At 54.2% G+C, this 18,413-nt stretch overlaps 4 protein-coding genes across 4 annotated transcripts in view; 2 read left to right on the top strand and 2 right to left on the bottom strand.

Annotated features, from left to right (window-relative positions):
• Window positions 1–394: 394 nt before the first annotated feature.
• On the top strand, window positions 395–4,245 carry TMEM127 (transmembrane protein 127). Its single transcript, XM_038160482.1, has 3 exons — window positions 395–804; window positions 2,167–2,331; window positions 3,411–4,245. Exons 1-3 carry the CDS (start codon window positions 570–572, stop codon window positions 3,716–3,718), a joined length of 708 nt encoding a protein of 235 aa, XP_038016410.1. The 5' UTR covers window positions 395–569; the 3' UTR covers window positions 3,719–4,245.
• A 427-nt stretch (window positions 4,246–4,672) lies between these two features.
• Window positions 4,673–7,038, bottom strand: LOC119710930. Its single transcript, XM_038160481.1, has 3 exons — window positions 5,704–7,038; window positions 5,398–5,495; window positions 4,673–5,306 (listed from the first exon to the last, which is right to left on the bottom strand). The coding sequence occupies exons 1-3, from the start codon at window positions 6,242–6,244 to the stop codon at window positions 5,004–5,006; spliced, it is 942 nt and encodes a 313-aa protein (XP_038016409.1). The 5' UTR covers window positions 6,245–7,038; the 3' UTR covers window positions 4,673–5,003.
• Window positions 7,039–8,212: 1,174 nt separating this feature from the next.
• Window positions 8,213–16,757, top strand: STARD7 (StAR related lipid transfer domain containing 7). The gene is made up of 8 exons (XM_038160275.1): window positions 8,213–8,591; window positions 9,447–9,586; window positions 10,295–10,344; window positions 11,258–11,368; window positions 12,607–12,689; window positions 13,283–13,382; window positions 14,335–14,419; window positions 16,128–16,757. Exons 1-8 carry the CDS (start codon window positions 8,221–8,223, stop codon window positions 16,259–16,261), a joined length of 1,074 nt encoding a protein of 357 aa, XP_038016203.1. The 5' UTR covers window positions 8,213–8,220; the 3' UTR covers window positions 16,262–16,757.
• A 455-nt stretch (window positions 16,758–17,212) lies between these two features.
• The window catches only part of SNRNP200 (small nuclear ribonucleoprotein U5 subunit 200), a 34,002-nt gene continuing 32,801 nt past the window's right edge, over window positions 17,213–18,413 (bottom strand). Inside the window, exon 45 of the mRNA XM_038160422.1 lies at window positions 17,213–17,842. Within this exon, the coding sequence (XP_038016350.1) occupies window positions 17,699–17,842 (144 nt within the window). The 3' untranslated portion in view covers window positions 17,213–17,698. The remainder of the gene's footprint in view (window positions 17,843–18,413) is intronic.

Below are 18,413 nucleotides of genomic sequence, written 5' to 3'. Positions count from 1 at the left end.
TTGTTACCCGGTGGCAGTCCCGACTCCAGTCTCATTCCAGTCCCGGTTCCGGTGCCGGTTCCAGTGACCCCGGGCCGGTGTCTGTACCCTGGTACCGGTCCCGGTGCTGGTCCTGATTCCGTTCCCGGTTCCACTCCCTGTTCCAGTCCCGGTGCTGGTTCCGGTTTCGGTGCCAATCCTGGTGACCCCGGCCCGGTGTCCATAACCCCGGTGCCAGTCCCGGTTCCAGTCTCGGTGCCAGTCCCGGTGCCCCGGGCCGGTGTCCATAACCCCGGTGCCAGTCCCGGTGCCGGTCCCGGTGACCCCAGTACCGGTGTCCAGGTCAAACCCCGGTGCCGGTCCCGGTGCCGGTCCCGGTGCCCCTGGGCCGGTGTCCATAACCCCGGTGCCAGTCCCGGTGCCGGTCCCGGTGACCCCAGTCCGGTGTCCATAACCCCGGTGCCGGTCCCGGTGCCGGTCCCGGTGCCCCTGGGCCGGTGTCCGTAACCCCGGTGCCGGTCCCGGTGCCAGTCCCGGTGCCCCGGGCCGGTGTCCCGTCCCCCCGTTCCGGTTCCGCTCCCGTCCCCGCGATGTACTCGGCGGGCGCGGCGGGCGCGGGGCCGGGGCGGCGCCGGGGCGGCGCGGCGCTGCCGAAGCAGCCGGAGCGCAGCCTGGCGTCGGCGCTGCCGGGGGCGCTGGCCATCACCGCGCTCTGCACCGCGCTGGCCGAGCCCGCCTGGCTGCGCATCCACGGCGGCACCTGCGCGCGCCAGGAGCTGGGCGTGGCCGACGTGCTGGGCTTCGTGCAGCCCGAGCTGCTGCGAGGTGAGCGCCGCGCGGCCTTCCGGAACCTTCCGCCGCCTTCCGGGGCCTTCCGGAACCTTCCGTCCCCTTCCAGAACCTTCCGTGGCCTTCTGTCCCCTTCCAGAACCTTCCGTGGCCTTCTGTCCCCTTCCAGAACCTTCCGTGGCCTTCTGTCCCCTTCCAGAGCCTTCCATCCCTTCTGTCCCCTTCCAGAGCCTTCCGTCCCTTCTGTCCCCTTCCAGAGCCTTCCGTGGCCTTCTGTCCCCTTCCAGAACCTTCCGTGGCCTTCTGTCCCCTTCCAGAACCTTCCGTGGCCTTCTGTCCTTCCAGAGCCTTCCGTTGTCTTCTGTCCTTCCAGAACCTTCCATAGTCTTCTGTCCTTCCAGAGCCTTCCGTTGTCTTCTGTCCCTTCCAGAACCTTCCATGGCTTTCTGTCCCCTTCAGGAACCCTCTGTGGCCTTCTGTCCTTCCGGAGCCTTCCGTCCCTTCTGTCCCCTTCCATGGCCTTCCGGAGCCTTCTGTGGTCTTCTGTCCCTTCTGGAACCTTCCAGAACCCTCTGTGGCCTTCTGTCCTTTCTGTAATCTCCTGTAACCTTCCATGGCCTTCTGTCCCCTTCCGGAACCTTCCATGGCCTTCTGTCCTTCCAGAGCCTTCTGTCCCCTTCCGGAACCTTCCGTGTCCTTCTGTTCCTTTCTGGAAACTTCCGTGGCATTCCAGTCCCTTCTGTCCCCTTCCAGAACCTTCTGTGTCCTTCTGTCCCTTCCAGAACCTTCTGTCCTTTCCATCCTTTCCAGACTTTTTTGTCCCCTTCCAGATCTTTCTCTCCTCTCCCTCCCTCCCCATTCCCGTGGAATTTCCTGTTCCCATTTTTTCCAGCCTTGCTCCCCACCTTGGGCACGGGGACTCGTCCCTAATTAACGAGTTCTCTGTAATTAACGACTCACCCCTAATTAATGAGTCACCCCTAATTAACGAGCCATCCCTAATGACAGGGATTGCCTCAAAGGGGCGTTGGCGTCTAAAGGAATGGTTGGATTTGTTCCCCCAAAATCCCCCAAAATTCCCCTTTTCCACCCCAAATTCCGGCTGGGTTGGGTCCCTTTGCCAGAAAAGTCAATTGTTTTGGGGCATAAAATCCAATTTTTTGGTCGGAAAAACTGGTTTTTGGGGGAATTTTTTGGGCAGAATATCTGATTTTTTTTTTATTTTTATTTTTTGCACAGCAAATCCAAATTTTGGGCAGAAAATTCAGGTTTTTTTGGGCAAAAAATCGGATTTTTTGCGCAGAAACTCGGGGTTTTTTGCTGAAAAATCAGGTTTTTTGTTTAAAAATCCCATTTTTCTTTCCTCTAACCCTGTTTTTTCTCTTTTTTTCCTCCCAGATTTCTGCATGAACCCGCAGACGGTGCTGCTGCTGCGGGTCATCGCTGCCTTCTGCTTCCTGGGCATCCTGTGCAGCCTCGGCGCTTTCCTGCTCGACGTCTTCGGGCCCAAACACCCGGCCCTGAAAATCACCCGGCGCTACGCCTTCGCCCACATCCTCACAGGTGGGGCACCCGAAAAACCCCCAACATTTAAAAAAAACCCCGGTGAAATTCCACCCAAAAATCCCCCAAAAAATGCCCCAAAATCCCCCCAAGATTTAAAAAAAAACCTGGTGAAATTCCACCCAAAAATCCCCAAAAAATGCCCCAAAATCCCCCCAAAATTTAAAAAAATAAGGTGAAATCTCACCCAAAAGTCCTCACAAAAAATGGTGAATTTTCACCCAAAATTCCCCGCAAAAAAACTCCCAAAAAAGGTGGAATTTCACCCAAAAATCGCCCAAAAAATCACCTGAAAATTAAAAAAAAAAAAAAAGGAGATGGAATTCCACCCAAAATCCCCCATTTTTCCCCAATCTAACCCATTTTTTAATGTTTTCTCCCATTTTTCCCCCATTTTTCGATGTTTTTCTCCGATCTAACCCCATTTTTCCCCTTTTCCAGTCCTGCCGTGCGATCGGCTTCTGCTCCTGGACGCCCCAAACCCCAAACCCACCCCAGTTTTACCCATTTTTTGATTTTTTTCCATTTTTTGATGTTTTTTCCCATTTCCCCCCAATCTAACCCATTTTTCCCCATTTTTTCCCCCATTTTCCAGTTCTCCAGTGCGCCACGGTGATCGGCTTCTGCTCCTGGGCCTCGGAGCTGCTCCTGGACACCCCAAACCCACCCCAGTTTTACCCATTTTTTGATTTTTTTCCATTTTTCGATGTTTTTTTTCCATTTTTTGATGTTTTTTCCCATTTTCCCCCAGTTTAACCCATTTTTCCAAGTTTTCCCCCAGTTCTCCAGTGCGCCACGGTGATCGGCTTCTGCTCTTGGGCCTCGGAGCTGCTCCTGGACACCCCAAACCCACCCCAGTTTTACCATTTTTCGATGTTTTTTCCCATTTTCCCCCAGTTTAACCCATTTTTCCAAGTTTTCCCCCAGTTCTCCAGTGCGCCACGGTGATCGGCTTCTGCTCTTGGGCCTCGGAGCTGCTCCTGGACACCCCAAACCCACCCCAGTTTTACCATTTTTCGATGTTTTTTCCCATTTTCCCCCAGTTTAACCCATTTTCCCCATTTTTCCCCGTTTTCCAGTTCTCCAGTGCGCCACGGTGATCGGCTTCTGCTACTGGGCCTCGGAGCTGCTCCTGGCGCAGCAGCAGCAGCACAAGAAGTACCACGGCTCCCAGGTGTTCGTCACCTTCGCCGTCAGCTTCTACCTGGTGGCGGGCGCGGGCGGCGCCTCCATCCTGGCCACGGCCGCCAACCTGCTGCGGCACTACCCCAGCGAGGAGGAGGAGCAGGCGCTGGAGCTGCTCTCCGAGATGGAGGAGGCCGAGCCCTACGGCCCCGACTACGAGGTGGTCAACCAGTTCCAGCCGCCGCCCGCCTACACGCCCTGATGGCCGCCGGCGCGGCGCCGCCGCGGTCGCGGTCACCTTGATCGGGGTCATTGTGATGGCGGCCGCCGCGATCGCGGTCACCTTGATCGGGGTCATTGTGATGGCGGCCGCCGCGGTCGTTGTCACCTTGATCAGGGTCATTGTGATGGTGGCCGCCGTGGTCGTGGTCACCTTGATCTCGGTCACTGTGATCAGGATCATCATGATGGTGGCCACCGTGATGGCGGTCATCGTCATCTCGGACAGCATGATCATGGTCATCGTGATTGGTGGCCACCATGGCCATGGTCATCTTGATCCTGGTCACTGTGGTCGCGGTCATTGTCACCCTGGACACCATGATCATGGTCATCGTGACTGATGGCCACCGTGATTGCGGTCACCTTGATCCTGGTCACTGTGATCGCGGTCATCGTGATGGTGGCCGCCATGGTTGCGGTCATCATGATTGCGGTCATCGAGATGGTAGCCACCACAGTCACTGTCACCTTAATCCTGGTCACCATGGTCGTGGTCATCATGATGGTGGCCACCATGGTCGTGGTCACCATGATCGTGGTCACCTTGATGGTGGTCATTGTGGTGGTGGCCACCCTGATCGTGGTCACCTTGGTCCCGGTCACCGTGGTCATGGTCCTCGTGCTGGTGGCCACCGTGGCGGTGGCGGATCGAGCGCTCGGGGAGGCGGGATCGTCGTGGGGTCGGGGTTGTGGTGCGGGAGGGTTGTTTGGGGGGATGTCAAGAGGTCTTCCAGGGGCGGATCTGCCCCGGTGGATCCCGGGAGATGTTCCAAAGGATCTGCCCCAGTGGATCCCGGGAGATGTTCCAGCAGAGGATCTGCCCTGTTGGATCCCAGGAGATGTTCCAAAGGATCTGCCCTGGTGGATCCCGGGAGATGTTCCAAAGGATCTGCCCCAGTGGATCCCGGGAGATGTTCCAGCAGAGGATCTGCCCTGTTGGATCCCAGGAGATGTTCCAAAGGATCTGCCCTGTTGGATCCCAGGAGATGTTCCAAAGGATCTGCCCCGGTGGATCCCGGGAGATGTTCCAAAGGATCTGCCCCGGTGGATCCCGGGAGATGTTCCAGCAGAGGATCTGCCCCGGTGGATCCCGGGAGATGTTCCAAAGGATCTGCCCCGGTGGATCCCGGGAGATGTTCCAGCAGAGGATTTGTCCGGGTGGATCCCAGAGCTCTTTCAACAAAGGATCGATCTGGATGGATGTGGGAAGTTCTTCCAGGGGAGGATTGTCCAGGTGGATCCCAGGAACTCCTTCAACAAAGGACTTATCCAGGTGGATCCCAAGAGATCTCCCAGCCAAAGATTGGTCTGGGTGGAAACAGGAAGTTCCACCAGGGCAGGATTTCTCCAGGTGGATCCAAAAAGTTCTCCCGGCAAAGGATTTGTCTGGGTGGATCTCTGGAGATCTTCCAGGGGAGGATTTCCCCGGGTGGATCCCGGGAGCTCCTCGGGGGTCTCAGAGTTGGTTCCGTGGCTCCAGAGGGGTTGGGAACGTTGGGATCTGCTGCTCCGGGTGGGTTTTCCTTAGAATGAGGAGAGTGGGATCCACCTGGACTGAGAGCTTTGGGATCAGGAATTCCCAACGGATCGAGAACTTTGGGATCTCCATGGACTGAGAACTTTGGGATCAGGAATTCCCAACGGATCAAGAACTTTGAGATCCTCCATTCCCCATGGAATGAGAGCTTTGGGATCCCCACGGACGGAGAGCTTTGGGATGTGGAATTCCCTGTGGAATGAGAACTTTGGGATCCCCAATTCCCAACGGATCCAGAACTTTGGGATTCCCACAGATCAAAAACTTTGGGATCCCCAGTTTCCTGTGGATCGAGAACTTTGGGATCAGGAATTCCCAATGGATCCAGAAGGTTGGGATCCACCGGGAATGAGAATTTTGGGATCCCCAGCTCCCCCTGGAATGAAAACTTTGGGATTCCAAATGGATCGAGAACTTTGGGATCCCCGTGGACTGAGAGTTCTGGAATTCCCACGGAATGAGGACTTTGGGATCAGGAATTCCCAATGGATCCAGAACGTTGGGATCCCCCTGGAATGAGAACTCTGGGATCCCAATTCCCACCAGATCCAGAACTTTGGGATTCCCCAATTCCCACCAGATCCCAAACTCTGGGATCCCAATTCCCACCAGATCCAAACTCTGGGATCCCAATTCCCACCAGATCCCAAACTCTGGGATCCCCAATTCCCACCAGATCCCAAATGTTGGGATCCCAATTCCCACCAGATCCCAAACTTTGGGATCCCAATTCCCACCAGATCCCGAACTTTGGGATCCCAATTCCCACCAGATCCCAAATGTTGGGATCCCAATTCCCACCAGATCCCAAACTTTGGGATCCCAATTCCCACCAGATCCCAAACTCTGGGATCCCCAATTCCCACCAGATCCCAAACTTTGGGATCCCAATTCCCACCAGATCCCAAACTCTGGGATCCCCAATTCCCACCAGATCCCAAACTTTGGGATCCCCGGCCCCTCTCCCATCTCAGCCCCCCCTTTTCCCACGGGAATATTCCTCCCCCTATTTAAAAATCCAGGAATTCCCAGCCCCGCTCCCCTTCCCCCCCATGGACATTCTGCACTTTATTCCAGGCTCTGGGAATTCCGGGATCGCCTTCGGGGTTGGGTTTTTTTTTTTGGGATCATCCCACAAAATTTGGGAATTTCGGCCTCCCGGGAAATCGGGATGAGCCCTGCTGGAAAAACCCGGAGCTTTTATGCAAATCCCTCCGCTCCCATCCCGCTTTTCCCCCACAAAAATTCCCAATTTTTTTTCCCCAAACCCTCCCCAAGGACCAATCCCAGAAAGTTTTGGGAGAAAAAAAAAATTGGAAAAAAGAATCCCGTCAGGATTGAAATTCCCGACAAAAATCCCCATTCCCGGAACGCTTGGGCTCGGAGGGGATTTTTTAGGGAATCTCCTGAATTTTTAGGGAATTTTAACCCCGGGATGCGACTCCTCGGAGGTCCCGATGCTTCGATCCCCATTTTCCTGCTCTTTTTCCCGTTTTTGCTTCCCCCTGGCTATGCAAGAGCTCCCCCAGGATGGGAATCCCAGAAAAATCCTGGAAAAATAAAAATTCCGAGGAAGGAAAAATAAAAAATCCCGGGAGAGGCTCGGGAGGAGCCGAATCGACCCTAAAAACCCCCGGGGAAAATCCCGGGATTTGGGATCCGCCGGGAAAAGCTTCGGGATTCCCTGGATATGCAAAGAGGGCGCGAATAAATCGGTGAGAAATGGGATTTCCCGGAGAGAATTCCCAAAAAAACCCCGGGGTGGGAGGAGGGAGCGCGGCGTTGCCCGGGGATTGCGGGATTTGGGGTCGAGCGCGGGATTGGGGGAATGAAGGGGTGGGAAGAGATCCAGGGGCGTGGTTGGGAATGGGGTTGGGTCCTGAAAAATGGGGATGATCCCAAAAAATGGGTTGGATCCCAAAAAGGGGGATGGATCCTAAAAAAAATGGGGATGGATCCTAAAAAATGGGCTGGATCCCAAGAAAATGGGGATGGACACCAAAAAATGGGGATGGATCCCAAAAAGGGGGATGGATCCTGAAAAAAATGGGGATGGATCCTAAAAAATGGGGCTGGATCCCAAAAAATGGGGATGGATCCTAAAAATATGGGGATGGATCCTAAAAAAATGGGCGGGATCCCAAAAAATTGGGCAGGATCCCAAAAATCCCGCCCTAGATCCCGAGAGAAGGCGTGGCCCGTTCAAGCCCCGCCCCAAACATCCCCACCCACCCAAGCTCCGCCCCCTTCATCCCGCCCTTGCCGCGTGCTCCTTCGGCATCATGCACGGATGGGCGTGGCTTACTCCTCTACAGCCAATCACCGCGCGGGGCGGCGCTGCACGGACCAATGGGAAGGCCGGAGCTGCCCAGACCCCGCAACGTCCCAAAACAACCCCAAAAAGGGTCCCAAAACTCCAAAAAATCCCCAAAACCCAAAAAAATCCCCAAAAACCCCAAAGATCCCCGAAAAGCCCTTCGACCCCATAGCGGCTCCTGGGGGCGTGGCCACGCACAAGCCCCGCCCACCGCTTCGCCCCCGTCGCCCTCACGCCCGCTTCCGGTATCACGCGCGGGTGGGCGGGGCTTCCCCGCCTCAGCCAATCAGGTCGCACCGCACGCACCAATAGGAGCGCGGCAACCGAGCGCGGCGCCACCGGAGCCACCGGCGGGGCCGCCCGGTGACCCCCGTGACCCCAAAACCCCGAATCGCGCCCCAAAACCCCCCAGGCGCCATAACGGTGGGGGCGCGGCCACGCTCAAGCCCCGCCCCCCCCCCGCTCCTGTCAGTCGCCCTCACGCCCCTTTCCGGTATCACGCGCCGCCGGGCGCGGTTTGATCCCCTCCGGCCAATCAGCGCGCGGGGCGGTGCCGCGCCGACCAATGGCGGCGCGGCGCGCGGCGATGACGCGGCTGGAGCGCGACGCGCGGCGCGGCGGGGCCGGCATGTGGCGGCCGCTGGCCGCGCTCGCCGCCCGCGGGGCCCCCGGAGCCACCGGCGGGGCCTCCCCCGGCCCCGGCCCCCGCCCCGCGCCGCTGCCGCTGCTGCTGCCGCTGCTCGCCCGCCACTGCGGCTGCGGGAGGGCGCGCCGGGCCCGGCAGCGCGGCGGGCCCGGGGACGCGGCCCGAGGCACCGGGAGAGGAACCGGGGGCGGAACCGGGAGCGGAACCGGGAGCGGCGGCTCCGGGCGCGGCCGCTGGGGAGGGCCCCGGGGCCGGTGCGGGCCGGGCGCGCCGCGGGGCTTCCTGATGGCCGCGCTCGGTACCGGGGCCTTCGTGTGGGACGGGCAGCGCATCGAGGAGGAGGAGCTGAGGCGGTGAGCGGGAAACACCGGGAATAACGGCGGGAATAGCGGCGGGAAACACCGGGAAAACGGCGGGAATAGCGGCGGGAGACACCGGGAATAACGGCGGGAAACACCGGGAGAACGGCGGGAATAACGGCGGGAATAACGGCGCGAATGGGGGGAATACTGGGAATAAGGGGGACAATGGGAATAGTGGGAAAGGAGCCTGCGGAACGGGATACTGGGAATACTGGGAATGGGATACTGGGGGCATTGGGAATATTGGGAATCTGGGAACAGAGCGATAGGAGGATCGGGGAGCCTGGGAACGGGATACTGGGAATACTGGGAATGGGACATTAGGAATGCCAGGCATGGGATACTGGGAATAACGGAAGTAAAAATTGGGAATTCCATCCCGATCCCATAGAAGATCTGGAATCCCATCCCGGTCCCATAAAACATCAGGAATTTCACTCCTGATCCCATAAAACATCTGGAATCCCATCCCGATCCCATCAAACATCTGGAATCCCATCCCAATCCCGTGAAACATCAGGAATTCCATTGCAATCCCATAGAAGATCTGGTATTCCATCCGAATCCCATAAAACATCAGGAATTTCACTCCCGATCCCATCAAACATCTGGAATCCCGTTCCCAATCCCATCAAACATCCACAATCCCGTCCCGATCCCATGACAATCCCCCGTCGATCCCGATCCCTGCAATCCCGATCCCTGCAATCCCATCCCGATCCCTGTGATCCCATCCCGATCCCGATCCCTGCAATCCCATCCCGATCCCTGCAATCCCATCCCGATCCCCGTGATCCCCCATCCCATCCCATCCCATCCCTGTGATCCCATCCCGCTGCTCCGCAGGTCGGCGCAGGAGCTGCAGCGCCTGGAGAGCCCCGAGGCGGCCCCGGAGCAGGAGCGCGGCTGGGAGCCGGTGCTGGAGCGGGAGCGCTTCCGCCTCTGGCGCCGCCCCATCCCGGGATCCGCGCTCTTCCAGTACCGAGGTGCGGCTTCCCGAAATCCCTGAATCCCAGAATCCCCAAATCCCAGACTCCTGAATTCCCAAAAATCCCAAAAATCCCCACTTCCCAAAATCCCCAAATCCTGAATTCCCAAAATCCCCAAGTCACGAATTCCTGAATTCCCAAAACCCCAAAATCCTGAATTCCCAAAATCCCCAAATCCCAAATTCCTGAATTCCCCAAATCCCAAAATCCCCAAATCCCAGAATCCTGAATTCCCCAAATCCCGAAATCCCCAAATCCCAGAATCCCAGATTCCTGAATTCCCAAAAATCCCAAAAATCCCCACTTCCCAAAATCCCCAAATCCCGAATTCCCAAAATCCCCAAATCCTGAATTCCCAAAATCCCCAAATTCCCAAAATCCCCCTATTCCGAATTCCTGAATTCCCAAAATCCCAAAAATCCCAAAATCCCCAAATCCCGAGTTCCTGAATTCCCAAAATCCCAAAAATCCCAAAATCCTGAATTCCCATAAATCCCTGAACCCCCAGTTCCCAAAATCCCAATATCCCGATTTCCCAAAATCCCCAGATTCGGCAATTCCAAAAAATCCAAATTCCCCAAAATCCCTGAAATTCCCGGAATTCCCAAACTCCTGAAAGTCCCAAGGTTTTGGATTCCAGGAATTTGGGGTTTCCCGGGATTCGTTGATTTTTGGGATTTGCTGATTTTTGGGATTTTCCCGCAGTTTTCGGCTCCTACACCGACGTCACTCCCAGGCAGTTCTTCAACGTCCAGGTGAGCGGAATTCCCCAAAATTCCCGAAAATTCCCCAAAATTCCAGAAAATTCCCCAAAATTCCCTGGGAATTCTTGGAATTCTGGCCGGGATTTGATTCCCGGGCTGGGAACCTTTGGGAATTCCGGGTGGATCCCAGAAAATCCTGGGAAATTCCCATTTTTGATCCCATCCCGGGAAATTCCTGATCCCATTTTTCCAAACATTCCCGGAAATTCCCGATCCCTGCCGAGGGTTTTCTGGGATCGAGGTGGGGGGTGGGGGAGGGATTGTTCCCTGCTTTTCCCTGGAATTTCAGGATCTTTCCCAATCCTATTTTTCCCTGGCATTTTGGGTTTTTCCCTGGAATTCTGGGATTTTCCTGGATTTCTCCCAGAATTCCAGGATTTATTTTGGTCATTCCCGATCCCGTTTTTCCCTCCATTCCGGGATTTATTTCCGGGTTTTTCCTTGATCCCATTTTCCCGGGATTTTCCCCAGATTTTTCCCTGATCCTGTTTTCCCAGGATTTCCCCGGAATTCCAGGATTCCCTGATCCCGTTTTCCCGGGATTTCCTCTGGAATTTATTTCTGGGATTCCCTCAGAATTCCAGGATTTTTCCCAGGATTTCCCCCGAATTCCGGAATTTTTTCCTGGATTTTTCCCTGATCCCGTTTTCCCGGGATTTCCCCGGCATTCCAGGATTCCCTGGTCCCGTTTTCCCGGGATTCCCTGATCCCCTTTTCCCGGGATTTCCCCGGCATTCCAGGATTCCCTGATCCCCTTTTCCCGGGATTCCCTGATCCCCTTTTCCCGGGATTCCCTGATCCCCTTTTCCCGGGATTTCCCCGTTGTCCCGGGTTTGTCTCTGGGATTCCCGGGCCCTGTTTTTCCCGGAATTCCGGGCTTTATCCCGGTTTTGGGATGTCCCAGCTGGACACGGAGTACCGCAAGCAGTGGGACTCGCTGGTGCTGAAGCTCGAGGTGGTGGAGCGCGACCCGGCCACGGGCTCCGAGGTGATCCACTGGGTCACGCAGTTCCCGGTGAGCAGCGGGATCGGGATCGGGATCGGGATTGGGATTGGGATTGGGATCCGAGGTGATCCACTGGGTCACGCAGTTCCCGGTGAGCAGCGGGATCGGGATCGGGATTGGGATTGGGATCGGGATCGGGATTGGGATCCGAGGGGATCCACTGGGTCACGCAGTTCCCGGTGAGCAGCGGGATCGGGATCGGGATCGGGATCGGGATCGGGATTGGGATTGGGATCCGAGGTGATCCACTGGGTCACGCAGTTCCCGGTGAGCAGCGGGATCGGGATCGGGATCGGGATCGGGATTGGGATTGGGATTGGGCTCCGAGGTGATCCACTGGGTCACGCAGTTCCCGGTGAGCACTGGGATTGGGATCGGGATTGGGATTGGGATCGGGATTGGGATCGGGATTGGGATTGGGATCGGGATTGGGATCCGAGGGGATCCACTGGGTCACGCAGTTCCCGGTGAGCAGCGGGATCGGGATTGGGATCGGGATCGGGATTGGGATCGGGATTGGGATCCGAGGGGATCCACTGGGTCACGCAGTTCCCGGTGAGCAGCGGGATTGGGATCGGGATTGGGATCGGGATTGGGATTGGGATCGGGATCGGGATTGGGATCGGGATTGGGATCTGAGGGGATCCACTGGGTCACACAGTTCCCGGTGAGCAGCGGGATTGGGATCGGGATTGGGATCGGGATCGGGATTGGGATCCGAGGGGATCCACTGGGTCACGCAGTTCCTGGTGAGCAGTGGGATCCTCTGGGATCTGGGATTGGGATTTGGGATCTGGGATCCACTGGGTCACGCAGTTCCCAGTGAGACACTTGCGATTTGGGATCGGGATCTGGCATTGGGTTTTTGGATGGGGATCCGGATCCGAGGTGATCCACTGGGTCACGCAGTTCCCGGTGAGACACTCTGGATTTGGGATTGGGATTTGGGATCAGGGATCTGGGTTTGGGATCAGGGATCGGGATCAGGGATCAGGGTTTGGGATCAGGGATCAGGGATTGGGATCTGGGACTGGGGTTTGGGATCAGGAATGGGGATCAGGGCCAGGATTTGGGATCAGGGATCAGGGCTGGAGTTTGGGATCAGGGTTTGGGATCAGGGATCAGGGCCGGGGTTTGGGATCGGGGTTCGGGATCAGGGATCAGGGCCGGGGTTTGGGATCAGGTCTGGGATCAGGGATCAGGTCTGGGATGCGCTGCGGGTGCTGACGCCGCGGTTCCCGTTGCAGTACCCGATGTATTCCCGGGATTACGTTTACGTCCGGCGCTACAGCGTCGACAGCGACCGCAACCTGATGGTGCTCGTCTCCCGGTGCGGCTCCCCGGAAACCCGCGGGATCCCCCGACAAAAGCTCCTCCTGGAATTCCTGCACATTCCCTCTGGGATTCGCGGGGAAAAAATCTCATGGGATTCCTGAAAAATCCCCCAGAGAATTTCCAAAAATCCCCCCTGGAATCCCCCAAAAATTTCCGTGGAATTCCCAAAAAATCCCTTCTGGTATTCCCAAAAAAATCCCCCTGGAATTCCTGGAAAATGAGCCCCGCAGAATTCCTGAAAAATTCCCCTAGAATTCCCAAAATAATCCCCCCAAAAGGCCACTGAATTCCTGGAAAAAAACCTCATGGAATTCCCGGAAAAATTCCATGGAATTCCCAAAAAAATCCCACAAAATTCCTGGGAAAAAAACCCCCTGGAATTCCTACAAATTCTGGGATAATTCCCAGATAATTCCCGGATAAAATTCTGGGATAATTTTGGGATAATTCCCCAGTAATTCCGGATAATTCCCGGATAAAATTCTGGGATGATTCTGGGATCGTTCCCAAATAATTCCGGGATAATTCTGGATGATTCTGGGGGATAATTCCCAGATAATTCCGGGATAATTCCGGATCATTCCTTAGGGCCGTGGAGCATCCCGGGATTCCCGAGGACCCCGAGCACGTCCGGGTGCGCAGCTACGAGTCGCGCATGGTGATCCGGCCCCACCGCGGCTTCGACGAGGTGGGACAGCCCAAAATCCCGGAAAAATCCCGGAAAATTCCTGGAAAACTGGGAAAATCCTGGGGAAAATCCTGGGAAAAAATGGGGAAAATCCTGGGAAAAATCAGTGAAAAATCCTGGGAAAAATCAGTGAAAAATCTTGGGAAAAATCCTGGGAAGATTGGGAAAAAATGGGAAAATCCTGGGAAAAATCAATGAAAAATCCTGGGAAGAATCCTGGGAAAAATTGGGAAAAACTGGAGAAAATCCTGGGAAACAATGGGGAAAATCCTGGGAAAAATCAGTGAAAAATCTTGGGGAAAATCCTGGGAAGAATCCTGGGGAAAATCAGTGGAAAATCGTGGAAAAAATGGGGAAAATCCTGGGAAAAATCCTGGGGAAAATCCTGGGAAAATTGGGAAAAAATGGGAAAATTCTGGGAAAAATCAGTGAAAAATCCTGGGAAAATTGGGAAAAAATGGGAAAATTCTGGGAAAAAATCCTGGGAAAAATCTGGGGAAAATCCTGGGAAAATTGGGAAAAAAATGGGGAAAATCCTGGGAAAATGAATGGAAAATCCTGGGAAAACCTGTGGGAAAAGTGGGGAAAATGCTGAGAATTCCTGGGAAGATTCTGGGAAATAGTGGAAAAACTTGGAAAAATCCTGGGAATTCCTGGAAAAACCAGGAAGAACTGGGAAAAATGACAGAAAAACTGGGAAAATCCTGGAAATTCTTGGGAAATCCTGGGATTTTGGGGGGGTTGGGGTCGGTTCTGGGGGTGGGAATGGGAAAAGGGGGAGGAAAATCCCAAAAATTGGAAAAAAAATGGGAAAACTCAAAAAAAAATTGTAAAAACCCCCCAAAAATGGGGAAATTTGGGATCCGGGGGTGGTTTCTGGGGCTGTTTCCAGCAGGGATTGTTGGGAATTGTTGGGAATTTTGGGAATTTGGGGAATTTTGGTGTTCTGCAGAACGGCTTCGATTACCTGCTGACCTACAGCGACAACCCCCAGACGGTGTTCCCGCGCTACTGCCTCAGCTGGATGGTGTCCAGCGGTGAGAATCCCAAAAAATCCCCCCAAAAAATCCCCCCAAAATCCCCCAAAAATCACCCAAAAATCCCCAAAAAATCCCAAAAAAATCCCCCCAAAAAATCCAAAAAAAATCCCTCAAAAAATCCCTAAAAATCCCCAAAAAATCCCAAAAAATCCTCCCCAAAATCCCCAAAAAATCCCGAAAAAATCCCAAAATTCCAGGGAAAAAGGAAGGGAAAAGAGGGAGAGGAAGAGGAGGAGAAAAGGGGAAAATTGGAAAGGGAAAAATTTGAGGGGGAAAATGGGGAAGGGAGAATTGGGGTGAAGAGAGGGGGAAATGGGAAAAAGTGGGAAGAATTGGAGGGAAAATTGGGGGGAATGGGAAAATGTATGAAAAATTGGGGGAAAATGGAGAAGGAAAGGGAAAAATCAGGAAAATTGGAAAAGGAAGGGGGAGAAATTTGGAAGGGAAAAATTGTGGGGGAAAATTGAAAAAATGGGGAAAAACTTGGGAAGGGAAAAATTGGGGGGGAAATTGAGAAAAAAATTGGGGGGAAATTTGGGAAAAGTGGAGAAAAAAAAGGGAAAAACTAAGAAAAAAAAGGGGGAAAATTGGGAAAAATGAGGAAAAAAATGGGAAAATTTGAGAAAAAAATGGGGGAAAATTGGGGGAAAATTGGGAAAAATTGAGAAAAAAATGGGGGAAATTTGGGGAAAGTGAGGGAAGCAGGGCAGAGGGGCTGGGAGTCGTTTGGCAGCCTTTGGGGACCGCAGGGATGCCGGAGTTCCTGGAGAAGCTGCACTCGGGAAAAGGAAAATGGGGAGGGAAAAGGGAAACATTGAGAGGAGAAAATACAGGAAAATTGGAAAAGGAAGGGGAGGAAATTGGGAAGGGAAAATTGGGGGAAAGATGGGCGGAACATTGAGAAAAAATGGGAAAAAATGAGGAAAAAAATGGGAAAAATTGAGAAAATGATGGGGAAAATTGAGGAAAATAATGGGAAAAATTGAGAATAAAATGGGGGAAAATCAGGGAAAATTTGGGAAAAGTGAGGAAAGCAGGGCAGAGGGGCTGGGAATCCTTTCCCAGCATTTGGGGGTTGCAGGGATGCCGGAGTTCCTGGAGAAGCTGCACTCGGGAGAAGGAAAATGGGGAGGAAAAAGGGAAACATTGAGAGGAGAAAATACAGGAAATTTGGAAAAGGAAGGGGAGGAAATTGGGAAGGGAAAATTGGGGGAAAGATGGGCGGAACATTGAGAAAAAATGGGAAAAAATGAGGAAAAAAATGGGAAAAATTGAGAAAAAAATGGGGAAAATTGAGAAAAAATGGGGGAAAATCAGGGAAAATTTGGGAAAAGTGAGGAAAAACAGGGCAGAGGGGCTGGGAATCCTTTCCCAGCCTCCGGGCATTGCAGGGATACCGGAGTTCCTGGAGAAGCTGCACTCGGGAAAAGGAAAATGGGGAGGGAAAAGGGAAACATTGAGAGGGGAAAATCAGGAAAATTGGAAAAGGAAGAGGAGAAAATTGGGAAGGGAAAATTGAGAAAAAAATGGGGAGAAAATTGAGAAAATTATGGGGAAAAATTGAGGAAAATTTGGGAAAAATTGAGGAAAAAAAATGGGGAAAAATGAGGAAAAAAATGGGGAAAAAATGGGGGAAAATTGGGAAAAATGAGGAAAAGCAGGGCAGAGGGGCTGGGAGTCGTTTGGCAGCCTTTGGGGATCGCAGGGATGCCGGAGTTCCTGGAGAAGCTGCACTCGGCGGCGCTGAAGGCCAAGAAGATGGAGCTGGAGCTGCGCGATTACCTGAGCCCCGGCAAGGGCCCCGAGCCCCGCGGCGCCGCGCGCCTCGAGTACGCCTGAGCGGAGAACGGCCGGAAAACCACAGGAAAACGGCGGGAAAACGGCAGGAAAACGACGGGGAAACAGCGGGAAAACAACAGGAAAACGACGGGGAAACAGCGGGAAAACAACAGGGAAACAACGGGAAAACAACCGGAAAATGGCGGGAAAACAACAGGAAAATGGCGGGAAAACGACCAGAAAATGGCGGAAATTGGCGGGAAAACGACGGGAAAATGGCGGGAAAATTCCTGGAATTGGCGGGAAAAGCCCCAGGGAAAGTCTGGGAAAGGAGGGGAAATACCAGCAATAAACTGGGAAAAAACTTTGGGGGTTGTCCCAGGAGCACTGGAAATAAACTGGGAAAAAAAACCCGGGAATTGTCCTGAAAATACCGGGAATGAGTTCGGGAATCGTTCCAAAAAGCGCTGGAAATGAAATGGGAAAAATAAATGGGAATTGTTGGAAGAAAACCAGGAATAAAGGTGGGAATTGGCCCGGAAACAATGGGAATAAATTGGGCAAAAACCTGGGAATTCTCCTGAAAACATTGGGAATAAAAGGGGAAAAAAAATCCCCGGGAATTTTCCCAAAAGCTCCAGGAATAAAGTAGGGAAAAAACCTCCCCCATGGCCTCCAGGATTCCCCAATGTTCTCCAGAACATCTCAGTGGCCTCCAGGACCCCTTTGTGTCCTCCAGGAGCTTCCAGGACCCCTTTGTGTCCTCCAGGAGCTTCCCAAGTTCTCCAGGAAGAAGGAAATTTGGGATCCAGGGGTTTGGGATCGGGGAGTTTGGGGTCTGGGAATTTAGGATCCAGGACTTTGGGGTCCAGAAATTTTGGGGTTCAGGAGTTTGGGATCCCAAGAGTTTGGGGTCCAAATGTTTGGGATCTGGGGGTTTGGGGAATTTGGGGTCCTCGAGTTTGGGATCGGAGAATTTGGGGTCAAAGATTTTGGGATCCAGCACCGAGGCAGAGTCACATCCTGAATTTTATTCCAACCTAAAAAAAGAACTCTGTACAAAACATCCAAACCCTAAAACCCAACGGGAACACGGGAGGGGGGATTTGGGGGATTTGATGGGGATTCTGTGGGATTTTCTGGGACTTGGATGGGATTTTCTGGTATTTTACAGGATTTGGGGGATTCTCTGGATTTCTTTGGGACATTTTGGGATTCTGTGGCATTTCTGGGGTTTTACTGGGATTTTTGGGGGTTTTTACTGGGATTTTTTGGGATTCTGAAGGATATTTGGGATTCTGAGGGTTTTCTCTGGGACATTCGGGATCCTGAGGGATTTTTAGGATCCTGAGGGATTTTTTTAGGATTCCCTGGGCCGTTTTAGGATTCTGTGGGATATTTTGGGATTCTGAGGGTCTCCTCTGGGACATCTGGGATCCCGAGGGATTTTTGGGATTCTCTGGGACATCTTTTGGGGTCCTGAGGGACAGCTGGGGCTCAGTCGGACTCGGAGTCGCTCTCGGCCTCCTTGACGTCCACGCTGAACTTGTACTCCTGGTCGCAGCCCATGTAGGCGTCGCTCATGAAGAACAGCGTGTAGTGCTGCGTGCCCGCCGCCGGCGCCACGAAGTCCAGCTTCACCTGGGGACGTCACACGGCGTCACCCGGGGTCACCCAGCCCGTGACACCGTGATGTGACCCAGCCCAGAGTCACCCGGGGTCACCCAGCCCGTGACACCGTGATGTGACCCAGCCCAGGGTCAGCCGGGGTCACCCAGCCCGTGACACCGTGATGTGACCCAGCCCAGGGTCACCCGGGGTCACCCAGCCCGTGACACCGTGATGTGACCCAGCCCAGGGTCACCCAGAGTCACCCGGTGTCACCCTGAGTCACCCAGTGTCACCCAGAGTCACCCAGTCCAGCTTCACCTGGGGACGTCACACGGGGTCACCCGGGGTCACCCAGCCTGTGACTCCATGATATGACCCAGCCCGGGGTCACCCAGAGTCACCCAGTGTCACCTGGGGTCACCCAGCCTGTGACTCCATGATATGACCCAGCCCAGGGTCACCCAGAGTCACCCGGGGTCACCCAGAGTCACCTGGGGTCACCCAGCCTGTGGCACCATGGCGTGACCCAGTCCAGCTTCACCTGGGGACATCACACGGAGTCATCACGGGGTCACCCAGCCCGTGACACTGTGATATGACC

This window comes from Motacilla alba, chromosome 22 (genome assembly GCF_015832195.1).
Source record: "Motacilla alba alba isolate MOTALB_02 chromosome 22, Motacilla_alba_V1.0_pri, whole genome shotgun sequence".
Lineage (NCBI taxonomy): Eukaryota > Metazoa > Chordata > Aves > Passeriformes > Motacillidae > Motacilla > Motacilla alba.
Note: the sequence above shows the minus strand (reverse complement) of the source record. Positions and strands in the feature narration are given on the sequence as shown.

Bases quoted from the DNA above. Each gene is read 5' to 3' on its own strand.
- TMEM127 (XM_038160482.1), top strand. From the start codon at position 570: ATGTACTCGGCGGGCGCGGCGGGCGCGGGGCCGGGGCGGCGCCGGGGC. The intron at 805-2,166 runs GTGAGCGCCGCG...TTTTCCTCCCAG, and splicing joins GCAGCCCGAGCTGCTGCGAG to ATTTCTGCATGAACCCGCAG. The intron at 2,332-3,410 runs GTGGGGCACCCG...CCCGTTTTCCAG, and splicing joins CTTCGCCCACATCCTCACAG to TTCTCCAGTGCGCCACGGTG.
- LOC119710930 (XM_038160481.1), bottom strand. From the start codon at position 6,244: ATGGGAGAGGGGCCGGGGATCCCAAAGTTTGGGATCTGGTGGGAATTG. The intron at 5,496-5,703 runs CGGGGATCCCAA...TCCGTTGGGAAT, and splicing joins ATTCCAGAACTCTCAGTCCA to TGGGGATCCCAAAGTTCTCA. The intron at 5,307-5,397 runs CTCAAAGTTCTT...GGAATTCCTGAT, and splicing joins TTCCATGGGGAATGGAGGAT to CCCAAAGCTCTCAGTCCAGG.
- STARD7 (XM_038160275.1), top strand. From the start codon at position 8,221: ATGTGGCGGCCGCTGGCCGCGCTCGCCGCCCGCGGGGCCCCCGGAGCC. The intron at 8,592-9,446 runs GTGAGCGGGAAA...GCTGCTCCGCAG, and splicing joins GAGGAGGAGGAGCTGAGGCG to GTCGGCGCAGGAGCTGCAGC. The intron at 10,345-11,257 runs GTGAGCGGAATT...GGGATGTCCCAG, and splicing joins GGCAGTTCTTCAACGTCCAG to CTGGACACGGAGTACCGCAA.